Source organism: Symphalangus syndactylus, chromosome 21, assembly GCF_028878055.3.
Source record: "Symphalangus syndactylus isolate Jambi chromosome 21, NHGRI_mSymSyn1-v2.1_pri, whole genome shotgun sequence".
Classification (NCBI taxonomy): domain Eukaryota; kingdom Metazoa; phylum Chordata; class Mammalia; order Primates; family Hylobatidae; genus Symphalangus; species Symphalangus syndactylus.
The window spans coordinates 47,911,974-47,939,624 of record NC_072443.2 but is presented as its reverse complement, the minus strand read 5'-3'; the positions used below and the strand labels follow the sequence as shown (position 1 = coordinate 47,939,624).

The following is a 27,651-nucleotide window of genomic DNA, read 5'->3' as shown; positions in this document are numbered from 1 at the left end:
TACCAAACACGGGTCACACATATTAGCTCCTTCACGGCTCACAACAACCTCCTGAGGTATGTATTATTACTACCCCCAGGAGTACATTGTGCATTACAGAACACTAGCCATGCACCTAGTGACCACGAGTCTCTGAACGGAACCAGGTATAGCCAGGGGATCTTTTTCTGGAGGACATCAGGGCTAAGAGGCTTGGAGGGAAAAGAATGTGGATTAACTATAAGAGGAGGAGGTTTGGGGCATTTCAAGAGAAAGCACAAGAAAATATGAAGGTTGCTGGTGAGGCTCTGGTATAGAACAACAGGGAATTGTTCTGTGATGGTGTTTCAAGTGGGTGTGTGTTCAAACTCTTTATTAGACAAGAGGCCTGGTCCCTTTAGTAAAGTGATCTTGTGCCAAAAGCCAATTAAATAACTCTAATAGGTGTGTGTATATATATAAATATATATATATATAAATGACTATAAAAGCCAATTTAAAGTAACTTCTTTACGTATTACCTGAATATTCAGCTCAAATGAGGTGATTAAAACATAAACTCCTCTAATTAGAAAAACCCTAGCACAGCAGAATCACCCAATGTGCTTTTCATACACATGCTGTGTGCTTTTCTCTTCTTTTTCCCACTGAATATAAGAAAGAAGGAACAAGTCATAAAGGTTGGCACAAAGAACCCACACATCATGCTGGGCACACATATACAATAGTTAACAAGAACAGGGTAAGCCAGACCACGATGAGTATCCAGAGTCCGTGGCAGGCTAGGGACCAGTTACAAGCAGATGGCCTAAGCACAGATACCGAGTCTGACCTGGTTAGGGGCCAGAGCTGTGCACATAGCTGAGCAGCAGGCAAGCCAATGACAGAGCAAGTCAAAGACAGGGTATCTGTCAGACATAGAAGATGAGGAGCCAGAAAAAGGCTGCAGGCATGGTGAGGATGAAAGCAAGGAAAAGGAAAGCACAAAGATCAGGGTGCCCTGACAACCAAGATCACGAGGTCCAGCTGCCTCTTGACTTCTTGCACCTGAGCAGAATCAATCCTTGACTTGGAATGTTTGGGAGATTTGAAAGTTGAGACAACAAAGAATGGCCAGTCAGGGAGAGGTGAACTTTAGTGACAAACCCAGGTAGATTCCTGGTCAAAGTAGAGCCCAACACCATGAAGGCTCGAAAACAGTTATTCTCCTTACCTCCCATTTATCCTGAAGGGAGAAAATGATTTTTCTTTCTCTAATTCTAGTAGAATATGGACAATGCCCACCTAATGCCTTCCTAGTATGAGTTATACTAACCAAAGAAGGAAAGGTTTTTGACATCTACAGTGACAGACCACCATCCCTACCTCCAAACCCCTCAGCAGCCTGAACTGAGAGCAATAAACCCAAAGCAAGCTGGGGCCAAACAACCTCCTGGGACACAGGTAAACTGCTTTTCTGGGAATATGAAGGCAAGTCAAGGTTCATCTAGAAAGTCGTTGAAAATGGTTGAAGTTTGTAAAGACAGTTGCATGAGGTGTATCCAAAAGATTGCGTTCTTACACAGTTTGTTCCTTAGCATAGTTCTATGTGTACTCCTATGTTTACTATTCCCATGTAGTGACTTGTTTTTCGTTCATTTTGTTATTTTGCAACAGAGTTCCTTTTGCCCTTACTCTCTGACATCCATGTTAAAGGATGACAACAAGCAGTTCTCAACTCTGGCTGCCATTAGAATCACCTACAGAGGTCTTTAAAATGCCAGTGTTTAGCCCCCTTTCCAGCTATTCCAATTTAATTGGCTGGAGGTGGAAGTGGGGGTGTTGAACGGAGGAAATGGATATTATGCTTTCTAAGGGCTCCCAGATGATTCTAGCATACATTGAGAGATAAGAAACAATTGGTTTCTGGTCCAGAATCCAAAACACTTTGTGGTAGCTACAGGAATGTGGACAGTACCAAGAAGATAATCTCATTTGTCTACTTTTGTTTTTGTTGTTCGTGCTTTTGAGGTCTTAGCCATAAAATATTTGCCTAAACTAATATCCTGAAGGGTTTCCCTATGTTTTCTTCCAGTAATTTTATAGTTTCTGGTCTTCCATGTAAGTCTTTAATCCACTTTGAGCTGATTTTTGTATAGGGTGAGAGATAGGGGTCTAATTTCATTCTTCTGAATAGATATCCCACTTTCCCAGCACCATTTATTGAAAAGGATGTCCTTTTCCCAATATATGTTCTTGGCACCCTTGTTGAAACTAAAAACCTTCTGCACAGCAAGGGAAACAATCAACAGAGTGAAGAGACAACCTATAGAATGGAAGAAAATATTTGCAAATTGTTAATCCAACATGGGACTGATATCCAGAATATACAAGGAATTCACATAACAGCAAACAAAACAAAACAACCCAAATAATCCCATTAAAAAGTGGGCAAATGATCTGAATAGACTTTTTCTTTTTTTTTTTTTTTTTTTTTGAGACTGAGTCTCGTTATATCGCCCAGGCTGGAGTGCAGTGGCACAATCTCAGCTCACTGAAACCTCCGCCTCCCTAGTTCAAGTGATTCTCCTGCCTCAGCCTCCTGAGTAGCTGGGATCACAGGTGTGCACTGCCACACCCAGCTAATTTTTGTATTTTTAGTAGAGATGAGGTTTCACCATGTTGGCCAGGCTGGTCTCGAACTCCTAACCTCAGATGATCTGCCTGCCTTGGCCTCCCAAAGTGCTGGGATAACAGGCATGAGCCACTGCACCTGGCCCAAATAGGCTCTTCTCAAAAGAATACACACAAATGGCCAACAGGTATATTTTTTTAATGTTCAAAATCATTAATCACCAGGGAAATGCTATCAAAACCACAATGAGATATCGTCTTACCCCAATTACACTGGTTATTACCAAAAAGACAAAAAATAAAAGATGCTGGCGAGGATGTGGGGAAAAGGGAACTCTTATACACTGCTGGTGGGAATGTAAATTAGTACAGTTGTTATGGAAAACAGTATGGAGGTTTCTCATAAAAACTAAAAATAGAACTACTATACAATCCAGCAATCCCACTACTGGGTACTTATCCAAAAGAAAAGAGATCAATCAGTATATCAAGGGATACCTGTACCCTCATGTTTACTGCAGCACTATTCATAATAGCCAGGATATGGAATCAATCTAAGTGTCCATCAATGGGTGAATGGATAAAGAAAATGTGTTATATATACACAATGGAATACTACTCAGCTACGAAAAGGAAATCCTGTCATTTGCAGCAACATAGATGGAACTGAAGGCCATTATGTTAAGTGAAATAAGCCAGGTACAGAAAGACAAATATTACATGTTCTCACTCATATGTGGAAGCTAAAAAAGTTCATCTTATGGTGTAAACAGTACAATGATAGGTTGGTGAATGGGTACAAACATATAGACAGAAGGAGTAAGTTCTGGGGTTTGATAGCACAGTGGGGTGACGATCATTAATGACACTATATTGTATAGTTCATAATAGCTAGAAGAGAAGATTTGAAATGTTCCTAACACAAATAAGAAACGTTCGAGGTGATGGATAGCCTAAGTACCCTGATTTTATCATTACACATTGTATGCATGTAACAAAATATCACTTGTACCCATAAACATGTACGATTATTATGTGTCAATTTTTAAAAGCATCAAGAAGAAATTAGCAGCCTAATTCAGCATATCACTTAAGTTCAACATGTGAGATGTTGACATAATGACAAACATCAGTAATTTTTGCACTTCTGTCACTATTTTAACCATATCCACATACCTCCTACACTGTTGTTTCCTTGGTATTGTTTTAAGTTGACTCTTTTTTACTTATACTTCTTTATAAAAGAAATTAGTGGACTGCAAGGTGACATAAAAAGGTAGGAGAAAAAGAAAAAAGAAGATCATGGCTGAAAGGAAAAGGCACTCAGGATTAGAGGCAAGGAAGACAGGTAGGGGCAGGCCCAGGATTGGAGACACAGGATCTGTGGGGCGAAGGTGGCCCAGCACAGACATAAGAAGGGATGGAAGCTGGGCAGTGAGTTAGAGAATAATAGAGAAATGCCGGGGAATGGGGATACTTGTAGCAGGTAGCATAAAGCTGTGCCTTGAAAGAACACAAGGGACAGAGAATAGGCATGAGGGCCAGGGAGGCTGGAGACATACTGGGGCCAAGAAACTAAGGCAGGGCAAAGTGTGAGGCCCAGGCAGGGATGCCGGAAGGAGAAGAGGGAGACCAGAGGTAGGAGTGAAGAGAGAGCTGAGGAATGGGTGGGATTAAGGAGGGCCAACAGTGAATGGATGGGGCAGGAGTGGACAGCCCAACAGAAGCAGGCATCGGGGAAAACAGACTGTCTTCTGGACTGTGCCAAGCAGTGACCAGCAAGAGAAGCTCAAGAAACGTCTGTAAATCACCTAAAATCATCTCATGTACTACCAGTGGTGGACATTCCCACATGCTTGGAAACATTGCCTGATGCTCTATGAATAAAGAGCAGCAGTCTTTCATTCTTCCCATTACCAAAAAAATATTACATGTAAACAAAGGAACGTAAACCCCTACCTTACTTGTCAGGTCCCCATGAATACACCAAAACTCAACAACAAAAAGCAATGTGACTTCTTTTATATACAACTCATGCTTCTTATCTTTATGAGCTCTTTTCTTTTGATAGACAGTCCCCACCATAGCAACCATCTCCTTAGTCAACGTCTATAAGCACAGAATACAATCAGCAGAATTGACAAACGCCCAGTAACAAACACCATAAAAACAGCATCTATTATTAAGGAGAATAAATCATCAAAATAATGTCTGAACAAGCTGGTAGTACACTGTCAAATAAATTCTTGCATATAGTTAAGTATAGCCCTAGAAAACAATACCCTTTATTTTTTAAATTCTTACCCTTAGCTGAACAGTGATAGGGGAGACAAAAGATTAGTCTGCAATCATCAAGCCTACGCTGTTATTTCTTTGTAAAGTTTATTTCAGCTCCATGATGTGTTCTAATGTTTCCTGCCTTTTCCTAGGTGTGTCAAATCACAGATTCACTTATCCTCCAGTCACAGCCAAGTGAGTGACTCAGGCCAGCATACAGCTCATCGATTATTTCAATTTCCTGGGATAAACTCATCAGTTCCCACTTCTCATTTCCTATCCCCTCCTTACTTTCTTGAGGCCTGTTACTTTCACGATGACATAAGGCATGACAATGATGAGGGCAAAATGATATAAAATCTTCAAACAGATCAAAGGAGCTAAATTCCGTTACACTTAAGAAAGATCAAATCTAAGGGAATTCTGTTCACTGCCCAGAAAGGCAGGTTCATCTTTCATTCATTTACTCATTCATTCCTTCAACAAATATTTATTGAGCATCTTTCAATGAGCTAGCTCAGCCTAATATGCCACTTTAAAGCATGCCATTTTCTATGCAATGTTAGGTAACATTCGTTACGAGAGGAAAGTTGCTATAACTGAAAATTATTTTTGAATATGGATGTGGGTATGCACACGTGTAATACTTTAATACTGATTAACCAGAACTGGGCAACATAATCAACACCCAACCTCCAAACACCTGGAAATCAGACACCCTACACAGTCAAGAGCTACTGGTCTAAAACTTCACATTAAGGAAAACCCTATAGATAGAAAGACACATAAACTTTCAAATTACAGCCATATGTGGTGATCAAACATGCACGGAAGACCACATAATTCTTGCAACCAGCTTTTGCTATCCAAGGGACAGTTTAATCTATCAACCCATAAATTCATTAACCTGACATTTCCAAAATGCCTGACACTGTATACGCACTAACACAATAAATTTCCCCCAAATTCTATGATGTAGGCATTATTATTAATATTCCAACTTTTAAGATTAACAAACTGAGAATTTGGTTAAGTATAGCCCTAGAAAACAATGCCCTTGATGTTTTAAGTCCTTACCCTTAGCCATTTATTCAAGGGCACTTAGAAGGCAATGGAGCCAGAACTTGAACCTAAGTTTGTGACCCATGGATTCAAGCATTTCTAAAAGATAAAAATAAATTGGTAGTATTATAACTTATACATTAACATCTAGCTTCTTCTTATAATTAGCATCATATGGTAGTGTGAATCTTGTTTTAATTCATTTAAGTATAAATTGTCTCTAAGCCTCTAACCATTCTTAATTGGACTTTTCTTAGTTCCCAGTTATTATATACCACCTGTTCCTGTCTTTCCCAGGATGTCTGTTGGAGAGTGAGAATAAACTGTCTTGGTAATGAAAACTACCATTTAAAGAGTACTTTGTTTGTGCCATGCACTGGGATAAGTATTTCACTTGTAGTTTCTCTCTTAGCCCCTACAGCAACCCTCTGAGTTGGTACTACCATTATCATCATTACCCCTTTTTACAAATGAAGGAAAGAAGATACAGAGAGGTTAAGCAACTTGCCTGAGGTCACACAGATAAGGAGGATTCACATCTAGTGGTCTCTTCTCCCTTCTCCCAGTCTATAACCTTCATCAGTGTGAAGTTCTGATTCCCTTCTTAACGCCCTCATCTCAAGTCTGGGCTCCCACTGGCCTGTTTCTCGGTGCTAGTGAGAAACTGCTTTTAGTGTGTGCTGGTTTGGTTTCCTCCATCTTTGATTTCTCCCGTGATAAGGGCCCTGGTTCACCTGCTCTGTGCAGCTGTCTGCTTCCACCTGGTATTGATCTCCCGGCACACTAAGACTATTCCTCATAGAGATGAATACACCTTGGGCTGTATAGCAAGGCTTCCCCAGGGCCATCTTTTCCATCAGGAGTTTGATCTCATTCTTGCCAAAACCTCTTAAAGAAGCCAAAGCTTCTAAAAATGATATTCAACATTTTAAAAAATCAATTACCAAACAAGTTCACAGTGGCTTTTCCTTACAAAAGAACATCTGGATTTGTGTCACATTATCAGGAGACTTTAATTGCATTAATATTTGATAAAATGTATTAAGGTCAGATTAACCTGAGAAATAAAACTGATTTTCTCTTTTCTTTCCACTAACTGCAAATTCTGTACCGGCTCTATCTATAGATAATCAAAAAAGGGAACTATCCTCAGGATAGGTATTAATAGTTCCGTGAAGCTAAGAGGTACACAGGGAGGAACTCAGCATTTACTAAGCACCTACTATGTGCACCAGATATGATGTTATATATTTTACATGTATGAATTAAATAATAGCTCCAGAGCAAACCCAGCACATAGGTCTTACTGTGCCCATTTTATAGATGGGTAAACAAGCTCAGAAAAGTCACATAAATCAGGCTAAGGTCAGTGGCAGAGCTGAGACTTGAGCCTGAGTCTGTTTGCCCCCAGCTTCTTACTGCAGGAATCATTCTCCTTCTGCACTGCTTCTCAGAGAGTTCTATCAAGAGCCCTGCAAGAGAGGGCTTAACTTGTATTTGACTAGAGTACTCAGCTTGATCAAAAACCCAGCAAGAAATGAGATCCTGTTGTACAGATGCTCCCCAAATGACCCTGTGCTCCCGATTCCCAGCTGGGTCATGCATGTCCCCAGAAAAACAGCCTTTCTTTACTTTCCATGGGTTTGCTACTTGCCTCTGTTTCATTCCTTCTCTCTCTTCTTGACCCCCCTGCCCTGTCTGCTTTGTCTTTCTGCATGTCTCTTTATGTCTCTATGTGTATTTATCTCTCTCAGTCTCTCATACAAGCATACACACACTCAGGATACCTCGATCCAGCAGCCGGAGCAAGCGGAGATACCAGAGATACCACTGGTCCCAGAAGCGGTCCGTCATCCCACCCTGAACTCATCCTTCACAGCCAGTCCCCTCGGCAGAGCCTCATCCCACCACCGCTGACTCGAGGAGGCCGGAATCACTTGACGCTGGGCTCGCACACAGTCTGCTCTAAGCAAATGCCTGCCTGCAAAGACAGCCACCAGTCCTCCCACACAGAGGCTGACTGTGCCGGGAGCCGGTTTCACAGCAACAAAGGAACAAGTGCAGAACAACGCCGTGTGCAGACCGAGCCTGCCTGGACCCAGGGGGAGGTCGGAGATGCGTGGGAGGGAGTCAGGAAGGGCTTTCGCAAAGACACAAGGTTTGCAGTGGTCTTGAGAATGAAAATCCACAGTCAAGTCCATGTCTTAAATTTTTTTCCAGCATCTCCTGCCATCCTGGCTTCCATACCTCCCACACCAGAGGCCAGTGGCTCTTCCAATAGCATATGGGATGAGAAGCCAGAAGCTCAGCCATTTTGGACTTTGAGGCCAGTCCAGGAGCCTGGAAGCCTTACTGCCTCACTGCCTCACTGTAGGGACCACCGGCTCTCCTTGCCCAAGACTGCAGGACCTGCATGACTAGTAAAAGGCCACAGATCCTTTTTCCCTACGTCCCTTCAGGGAACCTTTGTTATAGTAGAGACAGCATGGACTCTGAAGTCACACAGTCATGGGTCCAAATCCTGGTTGCCGCTTAATATTTGCCTGGCCTGGATCAAGTTATTCAGCTCCCTGTGCCTCAGCTTCCTCCTCTGTAAACCAGAGAGAACAGTATTTGTGAGCCTCAAAGCAAAAGAAGAATATAATGTTTCTGGTGTTGCACCTGGTAGATACTGGTAGATAGAAGGTTCTCCCTTACCTCTCAACCCCTCTCCCTCTTGCCAGACTCTCAGTTCCCCACACGTTCATACATCCCATGGTTTTCTATCCCCAGGCCTTTGCTCCTGCCCTTCCTGCCAATAGCATGCTGTCCCCACTCTCCACCTCGTCAAGGCCAAATCCTCCCAACTTTTCCAACAAATAACTCAAATGCCACAGAATCCAGGCAGACTTCCCTGATCTTCCTTCCTTTATATTTTATTTTTTTCATTCCACCTTCTCCTTTGTATATGACTCTTCTCCCTTACTTGCCCATAAACTCCATCTTTGTGTCCCTCAAAGAACCCTGAACTTCGCAATTACTTGAGTGATTACTAACTGGACAAATGAACATACAAGGGCATCTGAGTCCCCAATACAATGTTGTTTTCAAGGCAAGGAGAAGAGTAAGCTGCAGAGACCTCAGCCCCTGGGCATTGTCTAAGGCCTTTGGGGCATGACGGGGTGCCCAGTCATTGCCCAATCACAGCCCATCTTACAGTGGGCCAGCCTGTGACCCAGGTGACTGGGAGTGCTGTTCACTGAAATGAAACCTGAGGAGTCCCCAGGTCTAGGACGACCTTGTTCTCCAAGCCTAAAAACTACCCAACAGCCATCTGCACATTCATCACAGCTCTGTGCAGCCTAGGCCATGCCAGCAATGCCTTCTCACTGTCCTAACAGACTGGTGGTCTCCCAGGCCTCCTGGTCTCCATCAGGCAGCTGGTAGGCATGTCTCCCTCAGCACCAGCTCTTCCTTGGAACTTATACCTCCAAGATGAGAGAGGGTGCAGATTTCTGAAGAACTCAGACTGGGGAGGAGGCACGTCCAGGGGGTAGGAGCTAGGAGGGAGAGGGAGAAAGCAAGCAGAGCCCCAACCTCCACCACCTGCCCCTGCCCCCCAACTGCCTTGTGGTTTCTTCTTAAAGTGCAGCATTGGGTCTTGGCAGAGACATCACCACCCAAGAAGCTACCTCTCAGGCTCTGTTAGCATTATTTTCTTATTACCTTAAATGGACAAGACTCCAGTGTGTAGTTAACACAAGAATGCAAACCCCTCCTCCTCCCTCCAGAGAGAAGTAACCCGGTGTTTCTCCCTTCACAAATAACAAGAATCCATCACTCACGTGTGGCCAGTACTTTTTCATTCACAAAGTACTTTCATAACTATCATCTCCTGTTTGCCCTGCAAGGTCTGTAGGATGGGAATCACTTTCTCCAGTATACAGAAGAGAAAATCCATGTTCCAAAAGATTAAATAACTTGTTTAAGGTCAGATAACTCGTAGGTGCCCATCTGTCTCCTCCCTGAGAGTTTCTGGGGCGCTAAGAGATTCCCTGGGAAATTGTGACATGTTTCACTGAGATATGGGAGCCCTCACAGTAGGGCAGGACCTGGGGAAACACTGCTGTTTCCTAACAGGAACCCTGAGGGAGGCCCTTCCAGGGCGGTGCTGACATGCCATGGGCACAGGTTGAGTGGAGGATCCAAATGTGGCCACTTATTAACTAAGGGCTTTTCATCTTTTTCTTTGGCCCCTGACTTATGACTGCAGAGAGAGTGCATCTCCAAGTAAGAATGCCAAAAAGGCTTTTTCTAACACAACTTGGGAGAAATCTGAAAGGGGAGGCTCCCGTCGTGGCAGGAGACCCAGACAGAGAGGGGCAGGGGAAGAGCATCTGACTGTGAGGCAGAAAGTCCCAGAGAGTGCTCTAATGGTGCTAGTGCTACAAGTCTCATTCTTGGGGCTGGAGAAAGAAGCTGGCCCTGTTCCCCTCCCTCCAGTAATCAAGGGCAAAACATTCTACACAGTCTCATTTGCAGAGAAAATGGGAATAAAGACTGTCAAGAACAATATGGGTGCAAGCACTTCCCCCGCAAACAGACCTAAGAACATAAGCAATGCCCATTGGGTCAGCCCCAGGGTGAACCCATTCAGCCTGGAGTTTTACTCAAGATTGGCTTCAACCCATCAAGCTGGGCTCCTTGGAGCTCCCCAGCCCACCACTGCTCATTTCTCCATCTCCCACAGAGCCTCATAAGTCTTACTTGAAATGCAGCCCCTCCAGAAGTTGAACAAAATCTTCCAAGAGACTGTCAGCATTGCCATTTAACTGCAGTGCAATTAGAAAGGATATTGACCAGAACACAGCCTTATTAGTAGGTTTTTGTTGTTGTTTTGGTTTTGTCTTATACAATGCTTCCACAGTGGCTCCTTCTTTCATCATGGTCAAAGCAAGCACAGCTATTCCCATTCACATGTTTCCTCCAGCCCACCCAGCTGGCTACAGAGACATGTTTTCCAGGGACAGACAGAGTCACCAGGCCAGCAACAGCCCATCCACTCCGGAGAGCTGATGCCCATCCGGATGTTCAGCGTTACTTGATACCACAACATGGATGTGTTCCTTTCTCTTCGATGTTCCTTCTTCTTTCCTTGGCACTGTTCTTTCTCCCTCTCTTCACCCACCCCAACTTGAAAACACTGTGTTCCCAATCAGATAAAGCCAGCACAAGTGTATAGAGCAGAAGGCAAGCAGCACAGAGGGAGGAGAGATCCAACCATATCCCAAATCTTTCCCACTCATCTCCTGGGACAACAATGGCCACTGTTCCCTCAGCAGCACTGGCCCAATTCCTCAGACACATGGACCTATCTGGCAAGTGAAGGCAATACAGGAGGTAGCATAGTTGCTGGTACCTGCAAACCAAAGTGAAGACCGTCCACAGACATACTGATCTCCCTCATCCTGCCCCAGGAAGCGGGCTCCACCCGGCTACCATTTTGCCCTGCAAGTTGTGCTTCAGTTGTAACATGAATCAAACACTCCAGCAGACAGCATCCTCAGTCACCTCCCACACCACTTCTGTCCCCTTGGCAATTAGCGCCCAAGTGGTGGAGTGGAGCCCGTAGCAACACATTCTCAGGGATGCCATTTCAGGGGTGGGTTGGACCCCTGCCATCTCTCCCATGACAGCTTAGTGTCCCCAGGTGAACGGGCTTCTTAGGTCCACACCTGAGGACAGTATCTACAGCAAGTAAGTATCACCTAGACACTGAAATTCAAGTCCACCCTCCCAAGAGGACCTTTCCAGCTAACCTCACACATTCTCTATCTCAGAGGTTCTCAAAGTTTAACGGGCAGAAGAATCACCTTAGAGAGTTGGTTATCCACGCAGATAACGAGGCCTCACTCCCAGAGGCCTGCATTTTTAACAAGCTCCCCAGAGAATTGTGCGATGGTGATCCATCCGCTTCAGTCCGTGCTCTCCTCTCCTACCCTCAGCACCGGCTTCGTGTCACTATCTTGAATTCTAGTGTGTACCCCACCTCCCCAACACCCTGAGAGTCCAGTAGGGAGGGAGATTCTGAGTCCCCCATTAGAGTATGCTCACCTGGAAGGCAGAGGGGCCTCTCTCCTCTCAAGAACCAGTAGAGAGCCCACATGGAGGGGTGAGAAGCTGCCATTCAGGAGGCTGAGAAATCAGCCTCATCTCTCCACAGGCTCCAGAAAGCCTTTGTTCTGCCACAGTTCCACTGCACATCTGTACAATGGCTTTAAATGTCACCTCAAATATCAGGCCAGGCGGCAGGAGGGAAAGGCAGAAGCTAATTATTCTGCCTTGCCTCATCTTTTGTGTAGCTTTCATCTTGCTCACCTCTGACCTCTGCTGAGGATCTTTAACTCTGCCTTGGCTGAGGCATGCCCAGCTCATGGAAGACAACCTTTCACTGCCCTGGGCTGTAAACCACCTTGTTAAGTGGTGAAAACCTGATCCCTCCTTACCCCTTCTCTGGGGGCTTCTAGTTCCCCCAGCAGTCAATAGAACCCCCAGTTGCACTGAATCTCTAACACAGCATGTCACCCCAATACCCCCCCACTGCCCACACAAGAGCCAGTCCCCTCTCCTCCTTCAGGACCTTATAAAGCTCATCTACCCTGGGCCCCATGCCCTCTCCACTAAGTCCTGTGAAAAGTACCATGACAACCTCATCCCATCCAAGGTATTTATGATGAGAGCTTAATATTTAGGCCCTCAGGAAATATTCCTATTTTGGCAAAAGATAAAGCCTAGGTCAAAGGAAGTCATAGAGTAGTGCAGGCCTTAGGTAAGCAGTGGTGGGGGTGGATATCTGCAGTCAGGGAGCAGAGTCCATGACTCCCTTCCCTAGGTCTTCACAGGCATGTCCCTGTGAGGCTATCCTGATGAAGTCAATTACAGAAGTTGGTGCTCCTTCCATCCTCCCTCACTGCCCTGACCTCCCATTTCCTACTCAGCATGAACACCTGGTTGGTTGCCTTCCCCAAGGCACCTACATTGCAAAGGAGTTCTTCTTGAAAAAAAAAAAAAAAGCTGGCAAATATTTGGAGAGACCCTCTCAAAACTGATCCATGAGGCCTCTGCAATCCAGAGTTCATTATTACCTCCACTGTTTCCCTCGCAGCTAGTCATGCAGTTCCTCCATCTCATTTCCACCAAGGGCCATTTCTCTGCCTATCAAAGGAGATGGTGTTACTTCATGGCCAACAGGAGGCCGTTCACCCCCCAGGAGGTCTGGCTTCTCTTGAATGTTCCTCACATCTCTCAGTCCCTGAGGTCACTATCAGAGAATCAGGAAGCTAAGTTGCCAGTCACCACAGCTGAAGCCTCACTCCTCAGCCCAGGGGGAGCCCTCCTGTGAACCTCTACCTGCTCTTTCCATCCCATGCCCTTCTCCATCCCCTCCAAGAACTTTTCCAGATAGCCCCCCTCAGCAGGTCTGCCCAGTAAAATCAGGCACCATACCATAGGACTAGGATTGATAATAATGAATGTGAAGTTCAACCATATCAAAAGGAACCCACTGTATTGTCAAATGCATGCTAAATTTTGGTTAGCACATATCTAGAGCTCAACGTTCTTTTTTCTACTTAGTCCCTTTTTTGCTTTAGTCCCTTGAGTATTTTTTTTTCTTTTTATGGAAAGTATATAATCTGTGTGTGTTCCACAGGGCTACCCACTGTTAAATCAGAATATCTGACTCAACTGAATGCCCTAGCTCCCTACATACACACACATAGAGCTGGATAATGAAATTACTCGCACACTAGCCAATTTGAATACTCTCTTCCTTGGCTCTTATTTTCAAAAAGAAAAAAAAACTATTTGCAAAGATCACTTTACTTTTCAACAAATGAACTCCGCTTATGGTTCTTAAAAATAATTGAGTCTCATAAATTCTATAAACCTTTTTATACCTTTCGTACCATTAATTTGCAAGCCTTCGAGGTATTGGGAAAGGGCTGAGGCTTTGGAATAACTTCCCACATCTCAGTTTCTTCATCTTTTGGATGGAGATAAGACTAATCCCATAAAACTTGAACTTTTCATGAAGAAAAAACAAAATAGCATATAAAATCCAAAGCACTACACTTAACACATAGTGGATACTTCATAAAGGTTAGTGCATTCTCCTGCAGCAAAAACAAGCTCAGGTCACATTGAAATTCTCAATTCATGGGACCAGAGTTAAAGTCAAGTCACTACTCCAAGTTTCCCAGGCTTCTCTACCTGCCCTTCAGGATGGGGCAGATTCTTAGAGCTTACATTTCCTCTAATTCCTGTGACACTCTCCTTCCCTCACTAGGGAAATGAAAATGTCCAGCTGCCCCAACTCATCTGATCTCCTCTTTCTGACACAGGTTGGAAAGTTCCCCTGGAGATTCAGTTATGAAAACTGTTTTGACTATACCTTGTGACACATGTGGATGACCCTCGGCACTGAGGAAAAGAGAAACTCTATGAAGTTCTTGATGGACCATCCGCATAGTGAACAACAATTATTTGGTATTCCAAAAAGTCCATCAACCCTGGCCTCACATCATGCACTCAATAAAGCCTAAAGATATCCATGGGAAAAAAAACTATAAAACTTCAAGAAGAAAAATTTTTATAGTCTTAGGGTGGGATGGTTTTCCTAAGCAAGACACAAAACTCAGTATATTGGCTTATATACACATTTTTTAAAATTTTTTTGAAGGATATGCAAATCACCAAAGGAGAACAGGAGGCTGAACAACAGTAGTAGAAGGACAACCTTTTACTGTAAATCATCTTACACATTTTGAATTTTGACCCTTGGACTGTATCACCTAACTCTTTAAAAGATGTTTTAAAATAATGGAGTCAATAATAGATACAACTGTTCTTGGCGTCTAGCTGCTTTGTTGTGAGAAGGCTAAGCCACATGGAAAGGCCATGTGGAAGAGAACTACAGATGCTGGTTGAGACCCCCAGCTAGTCCCAGCCCCCTCCCAGCCACCACAGGCAGCCTACCCTGGAGCTGCCAGCTATCCCAGCACCCCAACAGACACCACATGAAGCAGAAGAACTGCCTGGTAAGCCCCACAATTATGAGAATGATAAATTGATGTTCTAAGTCGCTAAGATTTAGGGTGGTTTGTTACAGTGTAACAGGTAACAAAACAGAGTCATCGGTGCATGCAGAGCAAAGTAAAGCCCCATGATTTGATGAGATCGCCAAGGAGATGTTGAAAACAATTGTGCCTTCTTTCATCTAGAAGACAAAAAGCATGGTTAGTCTCAGGACCACATCTATTTATTAATAGCTTCCTCTCTACTCTTAGAATTCTGAAGATGGGGTTGTCACAGAGGGTGTCTAATTAACATGCTTGCTTGAATTATAAAAAGAAATTAGACTTTCTCTGACAGGAAGTAAGTATGTCTAATTTGGCTACTTGCTTTGACAATCAGATTTGCCTTTCCCAATTCATATAAATCCATAGCTCCAAGATTTTGAAGAAAATATGTTTAAAGCCTATTATAATATGCAACATGCTAGAAAATGTATTATTTGCAACCATTTAAACTCGTGGTAAAAAATTGTTTAGGTATCCACTTAAATGTGTGAAGGCACATAAAGTTTTCAATATTCTTTTAGAGCATACAGAAGCAAAAAAAGTCTGATGCCCACTGAATGACAGTATACTTTAACAAAGAAACACTATGCAGCTATGAATAAAGAATGATGAGGCTTTCTGTGAATTAATATGAAAAGATCTTCAAGACATACTGTTGGGTTAAAAACACAAGGCATAGAGCAGGATAGTTAGTATTCACCTGCTTTTGATCAGAAAGGGATAACATAAGTATGGATTCTGATTTGCTTATATTTACAAAAAGAAATACTGGGAGGGTTCCCAAGAAACTAATACTGATGGTTACCTACGGGAAAAGTGGCTTGGTAGACAGGTATAGGGGTCACATAATGACCTATTTATTTTGTACTAATTTTTGAACACTGTGAGTACATTATATTTTCATATATTTTAAGTCCTCACAGAATAAAATAGTAGATAAAGTTGCAAAAACATGAACATTAAAAGATAATGCAGGAAGTAAATATTTGCCGTGTTTGCAACAATAAATTATACAAAGGGTTAATATCTCTAATTTACAAAAAGTTCCTAGAAACCATTAAGAAAAAGTTAACAACCTGGTATAAAAATAAGTAAAGATTATGAACAGGCAACCCACAGATAAGGAAATATAAATGATTGATAAAAAGTAAAAAGATGCTGACCACTACTAATGATCAGGGAAATGCAAGTAAGCAATAACAGCATGCCACATTTTACCTATAAGATTTCCCCCAGCAAAAACACACACATACACACACACACACACACACAACAAAACAACCAACCTGGTAGGAGACTAAATTGATATAATATTCTTATAAGTCAATTTGGCAGTACAATCAACATTTCTAAAGTATATAGCCTTCAACCTAGCAATTCTTCTAATATTCTCACCTACTGAAATATCTGTACTTATACACACATTGCAGTGTATTCTATAATAGAAAAAATAAAAAGCAAAGAAAAAACCTAAATGTCCCACAATAAGGAACTAATAAGATAAATTATGACACAGCCTACATTATACTTAGAAACCATTAACAAGAGCAAGCAGTTTTATATGTAGTAACATGAAACGGTTCCATGATCTATTATTGAATGAAAGGATATGATTTGTGACATAATTGGAAAACAATTTGTATTATCCCACTTTTTGTGAAAATAGATATATAAATATGTACATACACACTATCAATATGTATTTCACTATGCATAGAAGAGTTCTAGTAGGATATACATATACCAAACTATTAACAGTAGTTATCCCTGAAGAATGAAGAAAGGTAGAGAATTGTGTTTTATAAAATTTTATGTTGTTATAATTTTTTTACTATAAGCACTTGTTACGCTGGTAATTTTCAAAGCATTTAAATATTGAAGCTGCTATTAAAGTAGTGGCTCAAATCTTTTCTGAAAAAGGAGGTGCTCCCTCAGGGCCATGGCAGCAATTTCCTTCTCTACTCCCTACTCATAAGGTGTAGAATGTGAAATGGTCTTCAGAGAACCCACAGGTCACAGCAAAAAATTCACCAGACTTATCCACCTGTTCAAGTGGCTGGCAGATGGAGTTCCATCACTATATCATGAGAAAATGCTATTCATTACCCACTTTGTTCCACACCCCTTATTTACCACAAGAGTCAGGATGGGTTCTCCATAACAAGCATTCAGGAAGAACCTCAACTCCTCTCAGACCATTCATTTATCAGCCACTTAGACACTTTATGGGACTTTGGACAGCAATGGAAACTATGTTTCATCTCAAGTTCCAGCTCTAACCCAGGGGCAGTGACTGTCCAGAGCTTTGTGTTGAGGATTATGCGGCTACTTACAGGATGGATGGGGAAAGAATGGTGCCATCAATTAGTGATGTCTGCCAAGGATAAGGCAGGAAGAACTGTGATACACCAGCTTTCAAGTCAGCCATCCCTGCCCCTGTACAATGGGCTCTGACTCCCCAAACCTCAAGCTTTAAAACCTGCCATCTCTACTTAGAGTTTTATGCATCAGGTGGGGGAAGCTGAAGGTGGTGGGAGGTGGCACAGGGTAAAGTAAGGTGAAAGCTGACTGTGACTGTGTCGTTACGTGGTACGTCTATCGGAAGACTGTGAAGATATGGGGTGTCTGAGGAAGGGGAAGGGGGCCCTCGCAGGTGGAGCTGTGACTCCAAACAGCTGCATATGGGAGACTCTGAACATCTGGTTGCAGTGCTGGTCTGAGGTAAGCCCTGAGCCTGGATTCCATCTGTCACGTCTAACTGAGCTCCTTATCCCAAAGACTCAGCAATTGTGCCCAAGTAAGAAACATGCCTTTCACAATTTTGAAACCTCCAAGTGCCCTGTTAATTGGCAATCCACTCATATTCCCATAACCAAAAAGAGAGAAAAGAAGCCAAAGCCAAAAAAATCCCAGAACTTCACGTGTTGTAACTAAAAACACTCAATAAACAAAGTTAGTCCTCGGGCTCCCTTGGGGAGTAATTGTCTAAACATGCTTCTTTCTTTCAGCTGGTGAAAGAGACAGACGTGCTAAAACTGTATGGAGCTCATCTTGAAAGCATTAATTTTTCCAAGCACTGATGTGCAGCTCATGTGCTTTTCCTGAGCAAGTGGCAGCAGGCAGTGAGGAGGCTGCTGAGGACACCCCTCCGTGCTGGATCTGACTGTAGCAGCAACAGGGATTCAGAGGAAGTGGTCATACTGAAGCTTGGGGGAAAGTTGGGAATTTGGAAGGCAGAGGCCAAGGCCCAGCCACCATGACCTGTCACAGGGAGGGGCTGCACAATGCCTGTGCACTAAAGACGTGGGGTTGGATTACCATTTACAAACTGGAAGGAAAGAAAGCAGAACCAATGCCTTAACCCCCTTTCAGGCCCACTCCCTGGGGGCCAAGTTGGCAATCAACCAAACTATTCTTCTTCATGGGCTGTAGCTCCAACAACCACACACAGTGGCGGAGCACCAGTAGAGGTCGGCCATTTCTGGGTATTGATCTTTAAACCATTTTCCTTTCTCCTTCTCCCCACTTAGGGATGGGAATCTACTGTGGAAAATGTGATTCGCTCATCCACAGTTAAACTGTTGTTTGAGCCCCAAGTCCCTTCACACTAGGAGGTCAGGGGCACCCTCCCTACAGCCTGTTCACATAGGATGAGACACAACAAAACCATCCACTGAGGCAAGGAATCTCATCATCTGCCTGACAAAAACAGACTCAACAATTAGGATATGCCAGAAGTTCTGTCAGTCTTAACAAGACAATTTCCAAGTTGATCGTTACCACAAGGCCCATGCATGTCTAACAGCATGCCAGGATTCTCACTGGGAATCAGTGCTATACACACACAGGCATAATAATTGTTTTGTCACCACCAAGGCTCCGCAGCCAACTCCTTTCAAATGCCAATTCTAACAGTTGTGTGAGATCGGTCAAATTACTAAACTTCTTTGTGCCTCCGTTTTCTGTAAAATGGGGATGATAATAGTATTTAAATAACTTCATAAATGTAAGGGGCTTAGAATAATATCTGGCACACAGAAAGCATTATATATGTGTTTATGATTATCATTATGTTGTCAGCCTTCACGTTTCCATGCTAAGCTATCTCTTCCCTTTGGATCCCTGCATATGCTCTTCCTAGGCTTGGAACACTGTTTCCCATCCTGCCTTCATCCAGCTATCTGTGCTAATTCTTCAGGTCTCCAGGAAGCCTTCCTGGCCAACTCAGCGGGGCCAGCCATTCCTGCATCTGCACCCACAAAATCTTGTACTTTTTCAACACCATATTAGTGTCCCCATATTATCATCTGTCTTCCCACCCAGGTCCTGTTCATTGGTGTATCCCTAGCACCTGGCACAGAGAAGTCACTCAATAAATATGTGCTGAATAAATGAATGGGGAATAGATGAAGGGCAGCTTTCATTCACTCAACAAGCATTTACTAAGTGCCTACAAGATGTCACACCCTGGACTATGCCTGGAAATACATGAAGGAACAGAACACCGAGGCTGCTCTCCAAGAGCTCACAGAGTTTCTGCCTTCTAGCAGTAACTCAAGAAAAAAGTGGAGGTGGGTGTAGCCCTGCCCAAGGCAGGAGGTCAACCAAGTACCAGAAGGAAGGGGTGCTCTCAGAGGGGAATACAGGTTTACCTAGGATAGGTCTGTTTAACTGGAAACAAGCAGCAGAAGCTTTGATTCTGTTTATCATGCCTGCATGTGAAGAATTAATGTAGCTTTGCACTGATGAAAAATAAATGTGGACTCTTCTTTATAAGGGTGGTTTATTTACCCAAGCATCAATCTAACTCTTTCAAGAGAAACACTGGTTAGTTCATTGCATTCATGTTGTCTGCAGACTATTTTTACCACACTGTAAACTCCTCTGAACCGAAGTCATTGTTTGTCATGATCATATAGTTTATATCCCACCCCACTGCTGCCTTCCATCAGCACCAAGCACCTAACATAGTGCCCAGAGTAAAGGGACACTGCAGATTGCAAAAGGGGCACAATTCACTCACTTGGTGTCACTTCCCTTCTGCATTCCTCACTAAGATTTTTAGGTTTGTTAGAGGAGTATTTGTTGTTTCTTCTACTTTTCTGAAGCAGAACTGGCACCACCACCACCTCACCCCCCAAATAAAGCCAGCTGTGGGATTCTGGAGAAGAATTACTTGGCTGTAGCTTTGCCAGAGCCTTTGATAGCTCAGGCCCATTGAAGGAAAAAATGGGAAACAGAATTTCTACTTATAGTAAGAAAAAGTTGGAGCAACTTTTCCCTTGGAGATTACATCAAAGATACTTTTTTTTTTTTTTTTTTTTTTTTTGAGACAGAGTCTCGCTCTGTCGCCCAGGCTGGAGTGCAGTGGCGCGATCTCGGCTCACTGCAAGCTCCGCCTCCCGGGTTCACGCCATTCTCCTGCCTCAGCCTCTCCCAGTAGCTGGGACTACAGGCGCCCGCCACCACACCCGGCTAATTTTTTGTATTTTTAGTAGAGATGGGGTTTCACTGTGGTCTCGATCTCCTGACCTCGTGATCCGCCCGCCTCGGCCTCCCAAAGTGCTGGGATTACAAGCGTGAGCCACCGCGCCCAGCCACATCAAAGATACTTGAGGTTACGTTTTCCATACTAGTTGCCCTAAAAATGAGGAACACAAGAACTTTTCCTCAATGAAGAATCCAAATCTGGCTACCTACAGAAGGGCAATGGTGCTGCCAAACCCCAGCCCAGGAAGCCATGCAGCCTGATGCAATTGCAGCTGGGCATCCAGGGACAGCCACACTGCCTCCAACCTCCACCATCCACCCAGAACCCCAGGACCACAGTCTCATCTTCACTACCATTTTGAGGGTCATCTGTGACATGTCTTATAACAAATTTCTAAGCTAGATAAAAGTAAGTTAGAAATTACCTGCTTATCATTTCTACTCTTTTTTTTTTTTTTTTTTTTTTGTTTTTGTTTTTTTTTTTTTGAGATGGAGTCTTACTCTGTCGCCCAGGCTGGAGTGCAGTGGCGCAATCTCGGCTCACTGCAAGCTCCGCCTCCCGGGTTCACGCTATTCTCCTGCCTCAGCCTCTCCGAGTAGCTGGGACTACAGGCGCCCGCCACCACGCCCGGCTAATTTTTGTATTTTTAGTAGAGACGGGGTTTCACCGTGGTCTCGATCTCCTGACCTCGTGATCCGCCCACCTCGGCCTCCCAAAGTGCTGGGATTACAAGCGTGAGCCACCGCGCCCGGCCACTACTCTTTTTATGATGATGCAAAGTAAGCCAGTAAGGCTGTGACTCGGGGAAAGTCCTTTTATCGTGTTTACAGAGACAACTTTGTGAGGATGACTACGTGTCAATGCACATACATGCACTAGGCCTGTGGATGTCTGTGTGAGCATACCTCTGTTTTTTGTTTGTTTGTTTGTTTGTTTTTGTTTTGAGGTTGTTTTTTGTTTGCTTGTTTTTTTCTGAGACAGGGCCTCATTCTGTCGCCCAGGCAGGAGGGCAGTGGCTTGATCTTGACTCACTTTCAGCCTCAAGGGATCCTCCCACCTCGGCCTCCTGAGTAGCTGGACTACAGGTGTGTGCCACCACATCCAGCTGATTTTTGTATTTTTAGTAGAAACAATGTCTCCCTGTGTTGCCCAGCCTGGTCTTGAACTCCTAGGTTCAAGCGATCTGCCTGCTTCAGCCTCCCAAAGTGCTGGGATTACAGGCGTGAGCCACTGTGCCCGGCCCCTTTACCTCTGTTATGTTATGATGGGGTGGGACAAATTAGCCTGAATAACATTGGAAATATAACCCATGAGCTTTTCACTAAAGCAGCTATGTCTCAGCCATCAGACAGTTTCCCTGGGAGACCAACTAGACTGAGAACATATAGGTAAGACAGGCAACTGGGAGTGGACAGCTTATTTTTTCTTGATATCTTTGAGACTGAATACACTCTTGCATAGAGGTACATAAACACATTGCTCATTAAAGTGTTACCAGGATCTATTTTAAAGAACACGTGCCCAGGAGCAGTGTGTGCTGTTCTCATTTCCCTCCATGACAGTCCCGCTACAGCAGACAGGAGAATGTCATAGAAGGTGAGTCTGGATTTCTGCTAAGCCTTTTACAAATGTCCTCCATGAAATTCTTGTATATAAGATGGTAAAAAAAGAATGGGATGAGCGTATAGTTGGGTAGAATTGCTGTAGACAAACTGCACGGACCAAAGTGTTTGCTAGGAGAATACAGTGAGCTTTAGGTGGAATGCAGGTCTCTGGTAATGGCCACAGAGGTCCTCCCTTGATTGTTGTATTTGACTTTTAAAACAATCGTTTCCTTAGATCAGGAGATCAAAGATATGCTTATACTAAGGGCAGATGATGCAAAACTGGTATAGTGGGCTTAATATTATAATAGATGACCAAAATCAAGACATAAAATTATCTGGGCAGATTTGAACACTAGGTCAAAATTAACAAGGGCAAATTTCATGTCTGAGATCTACATTTTAAAATAAACATATATTTATCACTCACCCAGTCTTTTTTATCTACCCTAGAGAAGTACTTGTACATGTGTACAAGGAGACGCTGTTTATGATGATTTTAAACACCAGAAATAATCAAAGAATTACTAAGAAAACTACAGAATATCCACACTGCAAAATATACTATGCAGAAGATTTCCAGGACATGTTGCATGCAGAAAACTTGCAAAATGATATGTTAACCCCAAACACACATACACAATTTACACATTTCTGCTGATATCTATCTATCTATGTAAATGCACAGAAAGGTCTGGAAGGACCCCTAATAACTAATACCAGGATCTACCTCCAAAGAGAAACTTAGTTGGTATGGAGGTCAAAAAGGCTCTGGCTTTATGAGTAACCTCTGAAATTTAGAATGTATTTGTGTTAAACTTGTGTAATTAAGCTTTCTTTTTAAAGTGCAGCCTTGCTTATAGCTTTTTTAAAAAAAGTTTTACAGTGTGGGAAAGGATACAAATTCTTGGGCTTTCAGTTACCACAAACCTAAGAGGAGTCAGCATTGTGGAAAGGCTACAGAAAGCTAACTCATACTATACAGAAGGTGTTAGAAGTTTGGTGTTCAGACAGCCTTACAGGTACTAGAGTTCACTAAGCTGATCATGTCTGGAACACTGGGTTGGATCCAATTCTGGCAGCAGGAACACGGGCAACATAGAATGCAACTAGAGGAAAGAAATGCTATGGGGATTCTGAGAAGCATAACACCAGAATAATAAATATGGAGCTACGACTGTTTAACCTGAAGACAAACACGTTCCTGCAAATATTTGAAAGCTTATTATATAGATGAATCACTAAACTTGTGAGTTTCTCCAGAGGTAAACATGAAGACAAATAAATACAAGTGACTTTTCTATTTAAAAATAAATAAAAAGAAAAAACATTCTAACTAACAAGAATGAATGACAAAATAGCCTGTCAGGCCAGATCATGAGCTCTCTGTCATTGGAGGCATTCAACTAAAATACTGTATATAAAAAGATGTTGGGTTTTATTATAAGAAAAACTATGCAATCTTGAATATCTCCAACCACTCTAATGTTCTATGATTCCGTATTTTGACTGCAGAATCCATTTTCAATGTATAGTCTCATCAATTCCAAATCCCACAGGTGGTATATCTACCACCAGGTGGCAGTAGATGTCTTGGGCTCTGGGTCCTAAATGTTAAGTGTGGTTAAAAAGAAGCACAGTTTAATACCTTTAAAAATAAAATAATAAAATAAGAGAACAGAGTGCAAGCATTAAGCCAAAAAGGTAATCCCTTTTAAAGAAACATGTAAGTATCATTCATAATCTTTCTGATTATTCCATCACAATGATTCTTAATCCATTTTTTTTCCTCTTGTACATTTCTTTTGTACATGGTCTACGGAGACCTCTTATCTTCTGTGGCCTCCTCTCTCTGGTATCAAGTTTCCTGACTTGTATACAGTTCCTCATCCCCACGTCTGTCCTTGATGCAAAAATCCCCTCTGCTTCCTCTGCAGCTGCAGATCATGTTTGCTGCTACAGTCTTCCCGACCCAAGAAGAACTATCTGTAGGGTCAGAAAAACACCCCAGCCTCTTCCTGCTTCTAGCCTTCCTGCTCTGTATCCACACAGCTTAAGCCACAAAACAAGCAAGCAACAAACAAAAACAGCATAGGCCCCACCCTGACAGCATGAAAGTATATGATTATCTTTTCCCAGATAGAAGAGAATAATCTTCCACCCAGCTCTTAAAAGAGAAAACTTTCTGTCTCCAGCCACAGCTGTTGGCTTGGTAAAATTTGAATACAATCAACAACCCTTGTCCCAGTCCCTAGAAACCTTCAAATGTTAACAACTGCCTTGGTTGAGAGTGAGAGATCACTTCAGAAAACCTAGTACTAAGGAAGTATTTTTGTAAGTGCTTGTGAGTAAATGCAAATAACACAAGATTTTTGAAACTGAGACTTAAAGCAATTTTACTATATACCTGAGTCAAGGTTCTACTCATCTTTCTAGTCTCAGGTGAAAGACCTCTTCTTCCAGCAAGCCCTCGAGATGTTAGGACTATGTTTGTTGTACCTGCTGTGTGCTCCCATATCCTCCTCAGTGTCTCCCATCACAGCCCTGTACCTCCCCAACCACAGCCCTGTACCTGCCCTGTCACCATCCTTACCACATGCATTATGGCCACTCTACCAGCCTGTTTCCCCATTACACGACAGGGCCTAGACTGTACCTGATGCTTTTGCCACTGAGCCCCTAAACACAGTAGGACCCAATAAATATCCATGAGGCTATTATAAATAAACACATTATCAATTAACTAATTCATATGGAACCCAAGTCTAGGCAGCTGTTTCACTGAGGTAAATATCCATTCCACAAACACTTTGTGTCTCTTATGCTAGGTATAGTACAGAATGAGTCAAACCCAGGTCCTGCCCTCAAACAACATACAGTTGAGTAAGGAAGTCAAGACAAGTACACAAATACCTATGGCACAAAATATATAAAGGGGCACCACAAAAAGATGAATATTAGAGGATGGAAAAACAGGAGCAAAGGCACAGAGATCACCAAGTAGTTCAAGTCACTGGAGCTAAGCCTATGGGACAGGTAATACTGGGGCCAGAGCCTAGAGATTCTTGAATAATACCTTTGAGTAGTCAGTATATGCCAGGCTAACTGCTTTACATTCATTATCTCATTTATTCTTTGAAACAATTCTATGTAAAAACCCCTATCACAAAGAAGCAAACGGGTTCACAGAAGTCAAGAAAATTGCCCATGATGTCACAGTTGATAAGTGGCAGAGCTGGGATGCATACCCAGGCCAGCCTTATGACCATGGCAGCAACGCTGTGGTGCTTTGGAGCCTGGGATGCCAAGTTAAGGAGTTGCTACTTTACCCAATAGGAGCTACTTTGAGCAGGAGCATGCCAAGGTTCAAAGACTGTGCTTGGGAAGACGTATCAGACAGTAATGGGGAGAACAGATTGGGAGTCAGGTTTGAAGCCTATTGCAATAGTCCCAGTGTTATATCATTAAACTTCTGAACTGGAGAGTGGTGGTAGGACTGACAAGGGGATTCAGAGCTGAGGAATTCCAGAGGAAGAGTGGGGACAATCAAGGATGATCCCAAGCTATGCACCTGAATGACTGGAAGGATGCGGATTTAGAAGTGGCCCTGCATATGTGCATGCCATGGGAAAGAGTAGGAATGAATGGGTGGGAGTACAGCAGCCTTAAGTCCTCAGGAGCCCCAAACCAGGGGGCAGCCTAAATCCTCCCCACTCTCTTCCTCTCCCTAAGCATTGCTGCTACCTGCAAAAGCTTCCTGAATTCCCTGAGCCTTCCCACCCATTTGGGGCATCTGAGCTCAGCAACTCACAAAAGCAGAGGGATAATAACGTGACATGAGACATCACACAACCATGTCCACCCAGGTCTACTCTTCTCTGGCCAGCCTGACCCAGCACAGACAATGTCTGGTCCCAAACCAGCACCAAGAAGTGGAATAGCAGCAGACAGGAGTTAGAGGCCACAGGTTTATTCTGACTCTTTCACTGACTCCCTGTAACCTTGGACCAGAAGCTTAACTTCTCTGGATCTGTTTCCTAATCTGTAAACCGAGCAGTTTGAACCAGAATCAGAAGCTGCAAACTAGGGGCACACAGGACAAACTCATCTTGTAAATGGACTCTGACCAACACAATGTCTTTTAATTAGTTTCAACATTTGAAAACTGGGCCATTTCACAAAGAAAGTGCATATTTGCTGCTGTTCTTGAAGCAGGAAGGTCTGGCAACATGGAGCCCACATTCCTACATGGCATCAATCAGCTGGGGCTGAGTGGCCGCTGGGACACCACCCTCCAGTTTGCCACAGTCCCCACCACGCCTACTGTTCCTGATTGCTGCCACTCATCATCTATACATGGGTCATTATGATCTTTTATGCTAATGGTCTGGCCCCTGTAGGGAACTGAATTCACAACCTCTAGAGAAAACGATCTAAAATATCATCATTGCAAGATTCAGGAATTGGAGACATTAAACAGAAGCACAGAGGAGTTGGGAGTGATTTTCCCTCAGTGGAAGATGCGGGCTCCTCCGAGGAGCAAGGGCTTGCTACAGCAGATGAAGGTTCATTAACACGTGTGTCAGGCCTGCCCACCGCCCCACACCACACCCTCAACAAGGCACAAGGCCAGATGACATCAGTCTTGGACACAGTCAGAGAAGCCCCATCATGAAGCAATTTGCTTCCCCAGCCACTCTAATTTAACAATTAGCTTAACAACTCTGGTCAGGCACTTGCTGCTGGAGTGGAGAAATGATCCTGATCAGCAGAAGCTTCAGCCTAGAAGCTTCAGGAACTCCCTTCCTATCCCCCCACCCCAGCTTCCCTTGCTTCCCTTGGGTCTGCATCTCCTGCTCACACAGATAGATATTCTAAATATCTCCAAAGAGGTTTCACCTTCTCCTTGAGCTTCCCAATTGGGCTCCTTAGAAACTTTCCAACAAAATTAGTTTCTCCTGGTGCCACTTCAGCCCATTCTCTTAGTCTGTCCTGCAGAGATTCTGGCCTCATCACAGGAAGCATGTCAGGCCAGTATGCGAGATGGGGTGTGGAAGGAAGCCTGCACATAGGCCACACTGCAGAGACAGGGGTACACTCACAAGGCTGGCAACCTTGGGCCATCCTTGGTGCAGATCCTGACTGAGAGCACAAGCCTCAGAAACAGAGTTTGCCCTGTCTCAGACAGCATGCTCTGCATCTGCATTGCCAAAGGGCCTCTTGGTAAGAATGCACAATACTCCCTCTCTACAGCTTGTCCTGCTCCTGCCTCAAGCTGCACCCCAAACCCGAATGCCAAATTTCAGAGAAAGAGAGTGAGATTATTAAGGGGAGGTCAAAAGGAAAAGTTTATAAAGTCACAGTCTATTGTTTTTAAACACAGCATTAGAATTCCAGGACAGACCAGGCGAGGCCAGCGCCTAAAATAGCAGACCCTCAAGAAAGCAAACATCCCTGCATGACCAGATAGAGATTTCACAGAGAACCTGGAGAAAGAAATGGCTCA

At 43.5% G+C, this 27,651-nt stretch overlaps 1 protein-coding gene across 26 annotated transcripts in view; it reads right to left on the bottom strand.

Moving 5' to 3' along the window:
• The window catches only part of KALRN (kalirin RhoGEF kinase), a 694,106-nt gene that overhangs the window by 625,286 nt on the left and 41,169 nt on the right, over nt 1–27,651 (bottom strand). For 2 of the 26 annotated variants that reach the window (XM_055259657.2, XM_055259661.2), the window contains exon 1: nt 7,719–8,141. The exons of 17 other annotated variants lie outside the window; for them this stretch is intronic. In XM_055259657.2, the coding sequence (XP_055115632.1) occupies nt 7,719–7,785 (67 nt within the window). In that variant the 5' untranslated portion in view covers nt 7,786–8,141. Of the gene's footprint in view, nt 1–7,718; nt 8,142–27,651 lie in introns of those variants that run through there. 7 more of the 26 variants (XM_055259669.2, XM_055259672.2, XM_055259659.2 and 4 more) reach the window with 6 other exon arrangements.